Source organism: Sciurus vulgaris, assembly GCF_902686455.1.
Source record: "Sciurus vulgaris genome assembly, chromosome: 9".
Classification (NCBI taxonomy): Eukaryota; Metazoa; Chordata; class Mammalia; order Rodentia; family Sciuridae; genus Sciurus; species Sciurus vulgaris.
The window spans coordinates 112,727,079-112,742,896 of record NC_136469.1 but is presented as its reverse complement, the minus strand read 5'-3'; the positions used below and the strand labels follow the sequence as shown (position 1 = coordinate 112,742,896).

At 43.5% G+C, this 15,818-nt stretch overlaps 1 protein-coding gene across 12 annotated transcripts in view; it reads right to left on the bottom strand.

Annotated features, from left to right (window-relative positions):
• The window catches only part of APBB2 (amyloid beta precursor protein binding family B member 2), a 346,284-nt gene that overhangs the window by 96,446 nt on the left and 234,020 nt on the right, over positions 1-15,818 (bottom strand). For 10 of the 12 annotated variants that reach the window (XM_079152829.1, XM_079152827.1, XM_079152828.1 and 7 more), the window contains 3 exons: positions 14,047-14,252; positions 4,142-4,227; positions 3,981-4,041 (listed from right to left, as the gene is read on the bottom strand). In XM_079152829.1, the coding sequence (XP_079008955.1) occupies positions 3,981-4,041; positions 4,142-4,227; positions 14,047-14,252 (353 nt within the window). Of the gene's footprint in view, positions 1-3,980; positions 4,042-4,141; positions 4,228-4,615; positions 4,679-14,046; positions 14,256-15,818 lie in introns of all 12 variants that reach the window. The other 2 variants (XM_079152826.1, XM_079152834.1) reach the window with 2 other exon arrangements.

Sequence of the window (15,818 nt, the reverse complement as noted above, 5' to 3'; positions counted from 1 at the left end):
ATGCCACCATTCTGTGCTGGATGGGTAGTATTTAGAAGTATCCACATCCTGATAGTCTAAGAGTTTATTTGTATTTTTTGGCATATAAGTTTTTTTTTTCTTTTTCTTTTGTGGTACTAGAGATTGAACCCAGAGCCTCAACATGCTAGGAAAGTGCTCCAAGATTGAGCTACGTTCCTAGTCCTTTATTTATTCATTTTTTTACTTTCAGAAAGGGTCTTGATAAGTTGCCCACATTGACCTTGATCTTGTGATCCTCCTACCTCAGGCTCCAGAGTACTAGAGATTACAGGCCCACACCACCAACTAGCATGTAACTTTTATCTAAGGAATACAGAGGAAATTTTCTATAATAACCTTTTTAGTAATCATTTCTCAGACTATATTTTGAATTCCTTTGTATATAGATTTAAATACCATTTTTAAAGAAAGGATATTTTCTGCTTACTTGGGGGACATTCATTCCACACACAGTCTAGAATCCATCCTGGTCTCAAGCCACACTGTCACAGTGCTCTACTGATTTACTTCAGATGAGCTGTGCATGGGTGTTTGCTTCCAATATGAAATGCTAAGAAGCTGGCAGAATTCTAACTTTTGTATATCTATAGATATGTGCAATGCTCTTGAGGACACTGACCACATGGTGGCCCCTAAATAAAGTTCCGTGTGAGAATTTTTTTTAAGTTAGTCTAGTGATCACAGGAATCAAATAGCCTGGATTCAAATCCTGGCTCAATGACTCACTACCTATTTAACTTCCTCTGCCTCAGTTTCCTCATCTGCAATATGGAGATAATGCTACTTAGTCTTCTGTACTTCCTGTGAGGATGAGTTGACAGAATGAAAGCCTTTAAGACCATGCCTAGCAGAAAGTTAGCACTCAATAAATACTCGTTAGTCCAATTATTTCATAATGAAGCACAATAAAGACCTTCACATTCCATAAGGAACTGGAAGGTTTTGCCTAATGCACAGTGCAGTTCATAAAAAGCTGAAACCCTTTCTCCCTCCTGACATGCCTTTAGTCCTCAATGCTGATGAAGACTTTCTACAACAAGGGGGACCTTCAGAATGCAGGGCAGTAGGTGGTTGGCAGAAGCACGTGGAGGTGTGCAGAAGTCCTTTCAAGATTCTGATTTTCCCTTCTAGGCTTTCATGCCCTTCACCTTAAGAGTGAATCTCATCTCGGTGCAAACACAGATGCTCCTTGATGTAAGTGGGGTTATGTCCTTATGAGCCCATTGTAAGCTGAAAATACCGTGAAGCTGAAATGGCACCGAGGACACCTAACCTGTCCCACATTGTAGCTCAGTAACGGGACACACTGCAGAGTGCTGGTTGTGTGCCCTCGTGATCTTGTGGCTGACCGGGAGCTGCAACTAGCTGCCACAGCCCCGCACAGGGAGAGTATCACACTGCATCTCACTAGCCTGGGAAAGATCAAAGTTCAAAATTCCAAGTACATTTTCTATTGAATATATGTTGCTTTTGCACCACCATAAAACTGAAAGATAGTAAGCTGGGACTACCTGTCATTGCCAAGACACCCCCCACCCCAAACCAAAGCAGCTGGTCTATTTTAGTAAATGTGCATATCCTATGACCCAAAACGTTTAGTATCATTTTTTTTCTTTTTTCTCTTTTTTTTTTTTTTGCCTTTCTTGCTATATTGTTCCAGCCCTCATGATGTACTATCATTCCCTTATATTTTATGTACTTTTTAAAAAAGTTCTTTTAAGTCTTCTCAGATATTTTATGAATCCAACTAAGATATAAGAAATACAATATACATACTCTTCTTGCTTAAAATTAAGCTCAGCTTCAGTAACTGATGACAAAGCTGAGTCTCCTTATTCACAGGAACAAGTTCATAGTGGGTGTTGGAGTAGACCCACTGACAGCACATAAAGAAATCAGTAAGTGATACAACTCCGAGGAAAAAAAGGAGACCCAACCCACCCACTTACGTATAATTTAACCAGCCTTCCTACTCTTGTCACCAATCTATCTCCAGTCCGCCCACTCTTGTCAATTTCACACCACGGCTTCAAGAGACAGCACTGCCCCATTCAAGGTGCAGACGGATCTGCCGCGCGAAGCCCCCTCCAGCCTCTGCTGACAGCCCTTATGAAACACCTGGGAGCAAAGCAAATTATTCACAGTCCACCTTCCTGTTGTATCGCATCCCTTCCTTGTCTTAAGATTTCTCTCTAAAAGCCAGCCCATTAGCAGCAGCCCAAGGACATTCTGGAATGCCACTTGCTCTGGAGCAGCTCCCGCTTCCGTGGTGTGCTTAGCGTGAAGCCAAGTTGACTCACTGGCAGGTTCCACTGGGAGTCCTGAGAGCCGTGCAGAACCGGGTGACAAGGTGGCAATTTCTGGCAAAGAAGTCAAGGTTTTGAACCTGCAAGGTCTGCTCCTCTTAACTACCACTAAGGAAACCTATTTGCCATTGTAATCATAGATCTACTTTGGGATTTAGAACAAATAGAAAATAATTCAGAGGGATCCTTCCCTCTCCATGGCACAGGAGATGGAGGGAAAGTGATGAAGAAGAGCCCAGGGGCACAGTCCCAGCAGGGAGTACTGAGCACCAGCTGCACAGGGTGGAAATGAAAACGAAACATGAAAAGTGAAAATGCAGAGCCTCCCTTGTTCAAATGCAGGAAAAGAAACGGTACAGGAAGTGCTCAAATGTAAAGCTCTTTCTTTTCTTCTGCATCCTCTCTTCTCTTGTTACCGTATTTCTGCACTGCATTTAATGCCGCCCTCCCTCAGGGACGGGGCGTGTGCAGAGTGTGTGCCAACCCCCAACAGATGCCCAAGGCTCTGACCCTGTTTTGGTGCACACACAGGACATCAGCTTTAGGGGTCCCTCTGTCACCCGCTGTCCGACAGATGCACCATTTGCTATCCAGTAGTGAGGAAAGCAGGCAGGAATCTCCTTTTCCCAAGGGCCCATCACTCTACTCCATGACAGACAGGCACCCTACGACATCACGCCCAGACACACTAGGTACCTGGATGGGGGCGGGCAGGCAAGAGGCTCGCTGCAGAGTTGCCTGCTGGACACACTACAGGACCCATGCTCCATCCATCCCAAGACACCAAGACTGTGGACCCCGCCTCCAATCCAATCCATGCTCATGGCCAAACCCAGTCTGGGGAAGAAAGGCAGCAGGAGTCTCTGAGTGGAGGCAAAGATGGGGAGGCCTAGCAGGGCCTGGGGTGCCAAGGGGGACAGGCAGCTGAGCAAGAACCTCCTGGGTAGTAAGGGAGGGTCCAGAGTGCACACAAGTCGAGGCTCCAATCCCCTATGCATGCTCCACCATCCCATAGGGCTTCGGTTATAAAATGAAAATTAAAAACAAATGATTAACAGTTTCAAGACAGCAACCATGCAACATCAAACCCCAGGCAAGGGGCCCTCTCGGCATGAGGCTCCATGAGGCAACTGCACTGGCCACATGCCCACAAGGGTCCCACTGGGACCCCACCAGCAAATCCTAAGGAAAATGGAGACCAGGCTGCCTTCACTTTTCAGCATAAAGCAATCATCTCCAACCCGTGTCCACGATGGGGAGGGCAAAGGCATTCCACCTGCAGAGGTGTGGCTGCTCTGGCGGAGGAGGGTCTCACATCCTGCCTGTTCGACCTTCCCTCCCTCTACAAGGCAGCACTGGAAGTATCTTTAAAAGCTTCTGGAGCCCGCATCTGAACAGTCAGCTTAGCTTACTACACTCTTCTTTGATGCAGTGATGCACAGGCAGTCTTGATATTTAGAGAAATACCCCAAACCTATCTTGGCCTACCATTTTCTTAAAGTGTCCAGGAGATTAAAAAAGAGAGAGGATCGAGGGGTAATGACTTATTAAGTGGCTCTGGATTGATGGTTTGTAAAAATATAGCCATTATCCCAAGTCCTTATTTTGATGCAAGAATATAACCTGGTCACTGAAAGCATTTTTCTTACAAACCTTGGCTTCTGGGTCACTGTTGATACTACAAGAATCGTCATCATCAGCATGAGGAGCATTTCTAGAAAGGAAACCAGAAAACTGGTCTTAGAATTCCATCATGCACTCTTGCTACAAAGGTCACACGTTTCGATCACACGCCCCTCCAATGTCCTTCCTACCTGAGTTTCAAAGATGCATAACGTAGTGTTGCTCCTTCAAATTCTTTTAAACTGGGGTCTGGGTTAACTGTGGCCGCGTGCAAATCCTAGAGGAAAAAAGATCCCTGTTAATATACCATTGTGGGAGCTGTTACGTTGCCTCCAATATTAAAGGGGCGCAAAGGTCCCGCAGAGGCAGAGAGTAGTGTGAGCTTAGGCAGAGAAAGGCATGCAAGGGCTGCTGGAGGCTGGACTCGGTGCACAAGCGCCTGTTCTCACAAGACAACAGGGAACCTGGGGCGATCAGCTTGGAGTCATTCACGACAGGAGACATCAAAAAAGGCAACATGAGTGTGAGCTGCAGGCCCCTCGCCAGAAGCCCCTTCGCTCTGTCCCTGCAGAATGCAGGATATTCACAAAGAAGAAAAATATACAGCCGCAGCCATGCAGAAAGGAAAACGTATGGAACGATCTAAAATCTGACAATATACTTGCCTTCCAAATGTCACTATTAATCTTTCCCCCATTCAGAACAGCAAAATCACTCCATGGCTGTTTCTAGACATGTAATTATTCACACAGGAAAAAAGCACATTGATTTAAAGAAAAAAGAAAAGAAAGAAAAGAAAAAAAAAAAGAAAAAAAAAAAAAAAACACAAGACACTGTTGTTAGCATTGATAAGTCACAGGATGGGTTAGGGAACAAATTAACTCTAACAGCAACTTGTTAGTTCACTCTAAGACTAACTTATCACCTGCAGACTAGGGCAGGAGGACACAGGGCATTTTAATTACTTACCAAAACAAACAACTGAATGTTATTAGAAGCAAACAGTGAAGTTATTTTCTAAATGCAGTCTTCAAAGCAAATCATGTGTTTCCAAGTCTTAAATTGCTAGCACACCTAATTCCATAGGAACACCGCCCCCTTAACCAAACAGAACTGTTTTGTAGGGGTGGGGGTAGAATTTGGGATGACAACATGTGAGTTTGTCAACTGAGGGATGCCTGTGGCCAAGTACACAAAAATCTGGGGATCAAGTTATTGTCACTTCCAGAAAGGGGAGACAGGGTTAGTAAGGAGCACAGACTTGACATCAATATCTTGCTGAAATTTATTCTACTGAACAAAAAATCGTTCTAAACAATCTAAATTCTTCTAGCTCGTAAAATGCTCTCTTTCTTTGCCACACAAGCCTCCTGAGAGATTAATATGTGGGAACAAAATGGTTTCCTAAACATAATTAGAGCACAAAGCATGGAGTCTTGCCTCAGAGGGAAAACTCCTGCAATAGATCTCTGCATCTCAACAACCCCTCTGTCCACCTCCGACAATAAAGAAGCGTCTTTCCTTTCTCCTATGCCAAGGGAATAGTCAAATATTTTTCACTTAAGATTTGCAGAAATGAATGAAACTAATAGAATGTAGGACAGTCCTGTGAGTCTGTTCTACTGACTGGTTGGGCGAATCTCTTTCCCTGGGTAATAAACGAACAAAGGAAACTTTTCAAGGAAGTAACTTCCCAATGAAAGTTCTTTGGAAATGAGAAATGAGCGCTGACCCTTCACCTAAACTCATGTTAATACAGTTTTTAAAACCAAGGGCAGACAAATTTAAATTCAGATGTCCCAGAGATGCATTTATTTAACTGTGTAGGTCTTGATGAGGGCAAAGGTGCTGCAAATGAGACCCATTATCTCAACTCCACAGTAGCTATGTTTGCTTTCTGGGGCTGGGTACCTGAACTGCAGAGTTCAAAATACAAAAGATCACCGTACTTATTGTTTCAAAAAATCTCTTTTAAGGAATAAAAGGGCAGGAAACCAGTCCCTTACCCCTCTCCTTACTCTATCAGTGTTCAGCCTCTGCTGAGGAGAAAATTAACGTAGGACAGCCTTAGTCTATTAGCCCAGTGGAGATGGAGAGGCAGACCCTGAGATGGGCATGGGATTCAATGCCTGGGTATTCTCCTGGAGACAAGATGCTCAACTTGCTCATGTTTTTCTTTTTCTTTTTTGCAGTACTGGGGATTTAACCTCACTCTGCCACATTCCCAGACCTTTTTATCTTCTGAGACAGGGTCTTACTAAATTGCTCCGCTGTCCTTGAACGTGTATCCTCATGCCTCACTTCCTGAGTTATATACGAGCTTGTGCCACTGTGCCTGGCTGCTCATGTTTTCAGAGAGGTCAGTGACCAACAGGTTTAGAGTCAACATTATAGGGGATGTGATAAGGACTCATGATGAGGACCTGAGGCCAAGTACAAAATAAAATTTCAATCTCTGTTTCTGTTTAAAAATGAAAATCACCACCACCACGCCACCTGTAATCCCAGCCATTTGGAAGGCTGAGGCAGGAGGATGGCAAGTTCAAGGCCAGGCTCAGCAAATAAATGACACCCCGTCTCAAACAGAGCAGGGGGTGTAGCTCAGTGGTAGGGCATTCCTGGGTTCAACCTCCAGGACCGCATTCCCCCAAGAAAAGAACAACAGCCCGTGTGGCTCCAAGTCATCCTCTTTGTTGATTGGTCTGTTTTTCACGTAAGATGAATTTGAAAAAGAATGTCAGATAATGAATGAGAGAAACTTGAGATGACTGTGTTCTTGTAGAAAATTTTAGAAGAGAAAAAAAAAAAGGAAGAAAAGGGGTGTCTGAAAAAAGAAATCTGAAAACAGAATTTATTCAAGAGGGGCTATGTGTTAGTACTGGAGAGGGTGAAAGAAGAGTATTTTCTAAAGCAAGCGTTCAGAAAAGTTCCAGCACTTAATAAAAACAGGTTTCTGTGTGTATCATGTGCTTTTTAAAAAAAATTTTTAATATATTTACTCTTTGGACATAGGAGTCTCTGTAAAGTGAAAACTGATTATAGTTCTAGGCCTATGTGAATCCAGCTCTCCTGCCACGGGGACACAGGTCAGCTGGCAATCTTCCAGCAATCACCTTTTAGAGATTTAAATAAACAAAGACCCTATACAGTGATTTTCCAAAAGCCTACAATAGCATGAGCACTCCTGAAGAGACACTTCAGTATAAAATGCAAGTAAGGAAAAATGGAAACAGGCATTATTCACTTATGAATGGGCCAAAGATCTTTTTCCCTCCTATATTTAAAAACATTCATTTACATCAAAGATGAGAAACTTTCTCCCTAGTATAAGTGACTATAATTTTTTCTTTTCTAAAAAGGAAGGTCAATGAAGTACAAAAAGACTTTCTCTTAAATTTGAAGAACTACTCAGTCATCTAATTATTTTTAATGAAGAAGAGAGAATATTTTCTACATTTAGCTAATAATTTTAGTTAATAAAAATTTTCCAAAAACAACCAATGAGAGATTCTGTGGTTCTACAGAAAGTCTAAGGCCACTGGGTGGGTAGTCTGGATGGTGGGGGTGGGAGAGAAAAGGGAAGAGACATAAGAAACAGCAACAGAGGAGGGAAAGGCAGGTGGAGCCTCATGCTTCAGGTAAGAGGACTGATGGGAGGAAAGGGGAGAGATGGACAGACAGCGCTCATCTTCCTTGAGCAACCACCTCCCACCTGGTAACCTTCCAGGTCATGCAGCTACCAAAATGCAAACCAGAGTGAGATTGGAGGGCCGGGGACACACTCTGCTGGTGTTTGTCCTGACCTTGTCCAGCTTGCAACATCCCATACTCTGAATATGATGATCGCACTCAGTTCTGGAAGCTGAGACTTAGGCCCTCAGAGAGTCTCATGAGGCTGGGAAAGTCCCTGCGGGTGTGCTATGGTTCAATGTGTCCTCCAAAAAGCATGCGCTGGAGACCATCCCCAGGGCAGCAGCATTGGAAGGTGGGGCCTGATGGGAGGAGTTGGAACTGAGTCTCCACCTCCCCGAATGGATGAAATCCAACTATAAAAGAGTGTAGGTCTGCAGGTTCTTTTGCTTGTTCTCTCTTGTACTGTTTGTTCATAAGAGGTACCTTGCTAGAGGCAGCCCTGGATCTTGGACTTTTTGGCCTTCAGAACTGTGTGCCAATAAATTTCTTTTCATTATAAGTCACCTAGTGTCTGTGGTATTCTGTTAGTGGAACACAAAACACACTAAGCCAGGGTACCCAGGAGGTCTCTGCTAAGAAGACCTCGTGTCAGAGTGCAGATAATCTGTGATAAAAACGTTGGCTCTTAGCTCAGGGACTGGCTACCAAAAGGTGCCCTGGAAATGACAGTTTTCTCATCCTCTACTCCTTCTTTTCATACATGACAGGGACTGATGATTACGAAGGTTTGAATTACACTTTTCAATCTCTTCTGTCGAGACTTGAGGCTCACACTGGCTGTGGTTTGTGCACGCCTGTAATCCCAGCAACTCAGGAGGCTGAGGCAGCGGGATCTCAAGTTTGAGGACAGATTCAGGAACTTAGTGAGGTCCTAAGCAACTTGGTTAGACCTAGTCTCAAGATAAAATATAAAAAGAGCAGGGGATGTGGCTCAGTGGGTAAGCGTCCTTGGGTACAATCCCACATTAAAAAAAAAAAAAAAAAAAAAAGACGAGGTTCAACAAGTGTGGTCTTTTCCCTGATGGAAAACCTGGAATACTGGAATTCCAGAATTCCAAGGAATAGGCCAGGGAGCATTAGTTAGCATTCTGTACCTTTATGTATGCATATGTATCCCTTCCTTTTAATATACTCTCTGTGGTTTGGGTGGATGCAATGCTGTTAGAAGAATACAGCAGCTCCCCCTTATCCACACTTTTGCTTTCTGCAGTTTCAGTTATCAGTTGTCAACCAAGGTCCAAAAATATTAAATGGAAGCCAGGCATGGTGGCACATGCACATAATCCCAGGGGTTCAGGAAGTTGAAACAAGAGGATCAAGAGTTCAAAGCCAGCCTCAGCAAAAGCGAGGCACTAAGCAACTCAGTGAAACCCTGTCTCTAAATAAAATACAAATAGAGCTGGGGATGTGGCTCAGTGGTTAAGCACCCCTGGGTTCAATCTGTGGCACAAAAAAAAAAGTTCAAATGGAAAAACACAGAAATAAAATTTGTCTCTAAGTTTTAAATTGTACATCATTCTGAATATTATGATGAAATTCCATGCCATCCAACTCGTGGCTCCTGGGAATTGAACCCTCTTGTCCAGCATACCCGTGCTGTACACAGTGCCTACCGGCTAGTAACTTGGTAGCTGTCCTGGTTGCCAGACTGACTGTTGCGGTACTGCAGTACAAACAGGGGTTCGAACTACCTGTGATTTTAGATCGCTACTAAGGGATCGTAGAATGCATCCCCATGGCTAAGGGAGGACCACTATACAGCAGACGTTTTATCATACGAACACAATTCAGAAAAGTTAAAAAAATAGTAAGACTGACAGAATTTTGTGCCATTAAATTAGTCCCCTGAGCAGCAGCATAACATAGACCCTCCACTCTGGAGGGTTCCAGTGCTGGCTCTGCCACTATAGAAAACCAGTCAAAGCGCCCGCTCTCTGAGGCTGGGTTTCTCCTTCATTCAGCAAACATCTGATGAACTGTACCACATGCCAGGAACTGTGCCAGGTCTGGGAGGTAAGACGAGGGCACTGGGTCCTGACCCCCCATGTAGTTTTCTGGAGTGAGAGTCACAGGCCCTGGGTCATGATACTTTGAAGGAATGTGATAGAATAAAGGGCTTTCCAAGTAGAGGAGGGAGAGTAGTAGTCCCTGAGAGATACTGGGGTGAGGCCAAGGAATTTAAGAGGAAGTGATACATAAAAATAAGTGACTTGGTTCCCTAGAGGGCTGCCTGTCACACAGGATTCAGCTTCGATTACCCCAGAAAGCTTCTGAAAAAGCAGACTTCCAGGTCCCATACACTTTACAAGCCCCAGAAATCCTCCTGGTTGCTGACTTCTGCTCACAGGCTGAGGAAGACTGTCCCAGCAGTCTCTGGACCCTTCTCCAGTGTTCTTTCCAGATCTAAAAAGTCTTGATTACTTGATCGTGTCAAGAAGTTCAGTAAAATGATGACACAATGGCTTTGATGCTGTCATCTTATTTCCAAGTGTACATGGAAGTGCACTGGTTCTAAGGTACTACATTTTGCCTCTCCTGGGGCGTTACCTGCTCAGAGTACCCAGGGAAGCCCTGAGCACAGTACTTCAACAAGAACAGAGCATCTATAACCCAGGTGAGGTCCTAGTTCTTGACCAGGGGTCACCAGTTACTCATAAAAATATACTGTGTAACTCTCATCTAAAATTCAATGCCCAAATAATCTAAGCGGTAATTTGGAACAAATAAATGGCTGGGGGCAGGGAAGAGCACCATGTGCCAATCTTGGTGGCACATGCTTCCTGGCCCATTTATAAACTTTGAAAAACACTGCTGGCATGTGCGGTGGAAACATTATCCACGGCGCTTAGCACTTTCCAAGTGAACTTTGGAATGTGAAACGTAGAATTTTCAAACTGTAAGGAGCTTTCAGTCCTAAACTTTTGTGAAAGCAACAGATTTGGCACTTATTTGATTTTCATTTTTTCCCCCAACTGAGCTCAGGATAAGGCTGAATAAAAATATGCATTTCTAACACGACAAGTGTCTTCTCTCCCTTAACATTTTGCTTGTGCTCATGTTTTGAGATTAGTCGAAATACATTCTATTTAGGGATCAAAGAAATGGTGTTAGAGAAATATTCATTTCTCTTCAGCTGTCATTAGCACCTGAAGTGGTGCTATTAAGAGAAGTCATTTTCTAGAAGGCTCTGCATGTGACAGAGTCCTTCCTTGGGATGAGATGAAGAGAGTCGAGTCTCCAGGCTTCCTGATATATTCTGTGAAGCTTGGAGTGAAGTGGGGGTCAGCAGACCTGAACTTGGGTTGACTGTACCATGTACTAGCTCTGTGATCTTGTGCAAGTCACTTACCCTCTCTGGGTCTCAAGGTTGTCAAGTCTAAAACAGGAATGACAACTGTAGTACCAGGTGCCTGTTTGACAGGGAGGAATGAGATAGGACTGCCTGGTCCTGCAAATCCCTGTGGTTTAGCATCACCGTTGGTGTCTCCACATCCTGGCTGTGTGGCAGCTGGGTCTTCAACTCTCTCAGCCCCCCTCTCTCTCCCTGCTCATCCTTTTGCTTCTGTGATTTTTTAATTTAGTGCCTCTTACATCTGCCTGGTTCTTTGACTCAATGGATGGCCTCAGATACAGAGCATGTCATAAACCACTGAAAGGTGGATCAGAAGAATTCCTGTCCTTTTGGTCTACTAAAGGGTTGGATATGAGTCCCTGTTTCTGAAACTTCCAAAAATAATCATCTATTAACAAAGCTCTGTGGAGGGATAAGACTCTGCCAGTACACTGGCATGGTTAGCAGCAGAAGAGCAGAATGTACCAGCAGAAGGTGGAAATTCACGTAGCACTAGGGCAAAGCACAGATGAAGTTGGGATGGGATGCCTCCACTCTAATACCAGCTGCAGGGCTAATCAACCCTCGGACTCTCAGTGACTTCTTTTCTTAAATGTGGAACATAAGGGCTGGGGCTGTATAGCTCAGTGGCAGAACAGCTGCCTAGCATGCGTGAGGGGTTCAATCCTTAGCACCACATAAAAATAAGTAAATAAATAAATTTTTTTAAAAAAATGTGGACCATAATAGCTATCTTTTCTGCCATGGGAACATAATCCAATCAGAAGAAATAATATTTAGAAAAATATCCTGAAAAAACATTATTTTGCAGTGCAGGGGATTTGGTCCAGGGCCTTGTCCATGACAGGCAGGTACTCTACCACTGAGTTGCACCCCAGACCCAAAAAAGCAATGATGAGCTGAATTATGGGGATGTACTGAACTCCAAGAGGGAAAGAAAAGGGGTGAACCCTTCTGAGCCTGGAAAAAGGTCCTGAGCTATGCCTGGGATGGGCACAGGAAGCAGACATAGAAGGGAAGAATGGGCAAGAGTGGGCATCAGGAGGCTCAGGCATTAGAGAGGAACTCTGATACCTGAGAGTTTTACCCAGGGTCAGCTGCCCTGATTGACTGTTTTGAAGTCAATATAGAAACAAAATCTATTATATTAAGCAAAGAAATAAAAATCCAAGCTATGGTAACTTCAGATGACCTCCATGGACTCCACCACACCCATGCCTTGGCCTTGGCAGGCATTAAGAAGGACTTATTTCTTTTAATTACAGAGGACACGAGACTCCTGTACAGGAATCGTGCTTCAAAATTAGTCTGATTTCCACACCTCAGAGACAACGAGAGGCAGGGTAGGCTGAAACCCTGAAGCCAGGGATGCTGAGTGACAAGAACTCTGGCCAAGGATAAAGGAGAATTCAGGAACTCCTGAGTTTTAGACCCGGCCCTGGGGCTTCTCGCTGTCCTCTGCACCTCAGTTTCCCCATCTGTAACATATAGATGCTAGTACCGTGACCCTGTCCCAGCCTGGCCTTCTAAGACTGTAGGTTACTTTGGACACGATTAAAGGGTTGGGATAGAAGAATGAAGCCCTGGAACCGAGAGAGATCCTAACAGAGATGCCAAGAGAAATTACATACAGCTAAGGAGGACAGTTGGTCTGCCCTTAATGAGAGCAGAAGCTGGTCCTGCCTGGTTCTACTCCTGGGAGGACCCCTGTGATGCAGGGAGAAGCTCAGGACGCAGCTAGGTTAGAATGGGAGAGCTTCCCTCCATGTCGAGGCCTTGCGGGCTGGGGCTGGGTTGGTTCTTCATTAATCCCCAGCACACCTAACCCAAGATGAAAATGCCCAGGGCGTGGAAATGTTATGCTTCAATAAAGAGTTAGCAAAATAATTGAGTGATAAGGAAAAAAAATCTTTTATGGATCAGTGGACTGAAGCATGTGCCTGAAGATTAGGACAAAGAACAAATCAACTTTGTTAACCGGTAAAGGTCCAGCTCACTCCAACCTGTCACTTTAGAGATGAAGAACTGGGGTCCAGGCTGAGAAAGAGAGGTCCGGGCTGTAACAGCAGGAATGTGATAATAAGCCCTGTAAGCCTTATTGCCTCCCACGGAACAAGAAGTAAATAACCGAAGTGTAGGAATAAGACACTCTGTGTTTAAAGACAGGAAAGGTGATAACAGTTTTAAGTGACAAAGAAGCTCTGCAGGTAAGAGATGAAGTGTTCTCAAAGTGAAAGATAATGGGCTTGTTTAAAGAACAAAATGGGGAGAAAACCTGGGTGTTATGGATCAAACCACTTTTCTAAAACAAACAAACAAAAAAGAACAACAACAAAATCATCCCTTAATTGTGACCTTTCTCAATTATAATTCTCTTGAATGTTCTGTTATCAGGATTCCTAAAGGTTCACTGCAGGAATCTTTATATTAATAATTATCACAATGGAATTTTTAATGCCTCAATTCTTTGTTTAAACATCCAGATTTCATCCTCAGGGATAGGAAAAATTTATGCTGCTAATTATTTCTAAAATTATGTCACTTCTGCTAAATAAACAGATCCTTTTCAAAATAGAAATTAAACATTTAAGGGCTCTCAAGGGTTATTCTTGCAGACATCCTTTCCATGCTAGGAAAGGAACCCAAGGCTAATAAGATGTATGGTAATTATCACATGCCTGGCCAAGAGATGTTCTTCTGTGTGTAAATATTTTATCAAGGCAGTACCATGCAATGGTACCTGCAGAGTAAATTACTGCCTCCATGGGCCCTAGGGAATCTTAACCACTCCTCATTAATGAGCTGTCTTGCTTTCTGTACCTAGAAGGGTGTTTCAAGAGACCAAAAGCCATTAAACATGAAAACACCCCCAAAAGATGGATATTAATACTATTTACTAAGAGGAAGCATTCCTGAGATTTCAAATGCAACATGCATGATAATCAAAAGGCTTACCTCGATGACCTGTTGGGGTGGAAACCACTAGTCTAAAGAGAAATCACAAGTTTACATCCACTCTACTAAGCCGGTAAAAAGACACTTCCATTTTACCTCGTTCTCTGGGGTGGGAGATGGCGTTACAGAGCTAAGTGACCCTTTCCTAGAACCCTGGATATCTGCGGGGATGGAGACAGGCCGTTCCCACTGAGTTGTTCCTGTTGGGATGTGCCAATAATAGGTCCCAGCGATGTCGTTGATTCTTTTCCAGCCAGGCGGCAAATCCGGATCTGTCTGAAATGACTGATCACTCCAGATATCTGCTGGGAAATGGAAAGATAGAAAAGTACTTTATTAAAAGAGTAAAAGAGCCTTCTGATTTCAGTGCCAATAGCCAGGCAACCCATATAGGTAGATGTGTCCACAGTCCAAATGAGAAGAGCCAAAACCATCCTATGGATATAAGATATAGTGTAAGGGGTGATAGGGAGAAACCACAAAAGAGTTGGGAAAACAGGTTGGCATTTGAGAATATGGCCATATTTTCAAATATATTCTCATATATCAGATTTTCAAATATCAGATCCTTCTATAGCTCTAAAGAACACTATGACCAGTCGAAAGCACCACAGACTAGGATCAACTACCCAAGTAAAATTCACAGGGCTACACACCAAATCTACTGGATCCCTGTGTCAGTTATCAAGAATACTGGTTGGCATCACATATCATTCCCAGCTTGGAGTATAAACCTAATTTTCTGTAACCATTTTCAATACATGAGTACTATACTTATATCTTTCATGCACTTTTTTGTTTGTTTGTTTTCAGTTGTAAGTGGATATAATACCTTTATTTTATTTTTATGTGGTGCTAAGGATCGAACCCAGGGCCTCACACGTTAAGCGAGCGCTCTGCCACTGAGCCACAACCCCAGTCCTATATCGTGCACTTTAACGACCTTTCCTATATAGTAGCAATGTCTTTTAAATACTCTAGAATTCTAAATTGTACAGAGAACATTCCTGGGGAGAGTGAACTGGGAAGGCCTTAGAGTTCAGCAAAGAACCAGACTGGTTTTAAAAACAAGCCAGTAACGTAAACACATGGAGGAGGGCAAGTGTGAGAGACAAGAAGGAATTGTGGGGACTGTGGCAAATGGCGAGCATCTACAAAGTCCAAAGGCATTCACATTAAAAGAATAATTTTTTTAAGCACTAGGGGATGCCAAATGACATAAATCCACTGAACAATTTCAGTTACACTTGGTCTATATTAACATACTGTCAGTTTCCTCAATAACTATTTGCTTTTAAAAAGTCTCAGCACTGCATACAAATAAATAAATAAAGGTTCATCAACAACTAATAAAAAAAAAAAAATCTCAGTCTTGCTGGGCATGGTGGTGCACGCCTATAATCCCAGCAGCTCAGGAGGCTGAGGCAGGAGGATCAGAAGTTCAAAGCCAGCCTCAGCAACAGCAAGGTGCTAAGCAACTCAGTGAGACCCTATCTCTAAATAAAGTATAAAATAGGGTTGGGGATGTGGCTCAGTGGTCAAGTGCCCCTGAGTTCAATCTCCAGTACCAAAAAACAAACAAACAAACAAAAAAACCCCCTCAATCTTGGAGCCAGGCAAGGTGGCACATACCGTAATCCTAGCCACTTGGGAGATTGAGGCAGCAGGATCACACGTTTGAGGCCATCCTCAGCAATTTAGCAAGACCCTGCCTCAAAATGAAAAATAAAAGGGACTGGGGATGTACTCAGTGGTAAAGCACCTCTGGGTCCAATCCTCAGTACCAAAATAAAATAAAACATCCTTATTTTTGGTCTTGAGTTAAATACGTAATGGATAAAAGTGCTAAAGAAGAGAAGAGAGGAAGA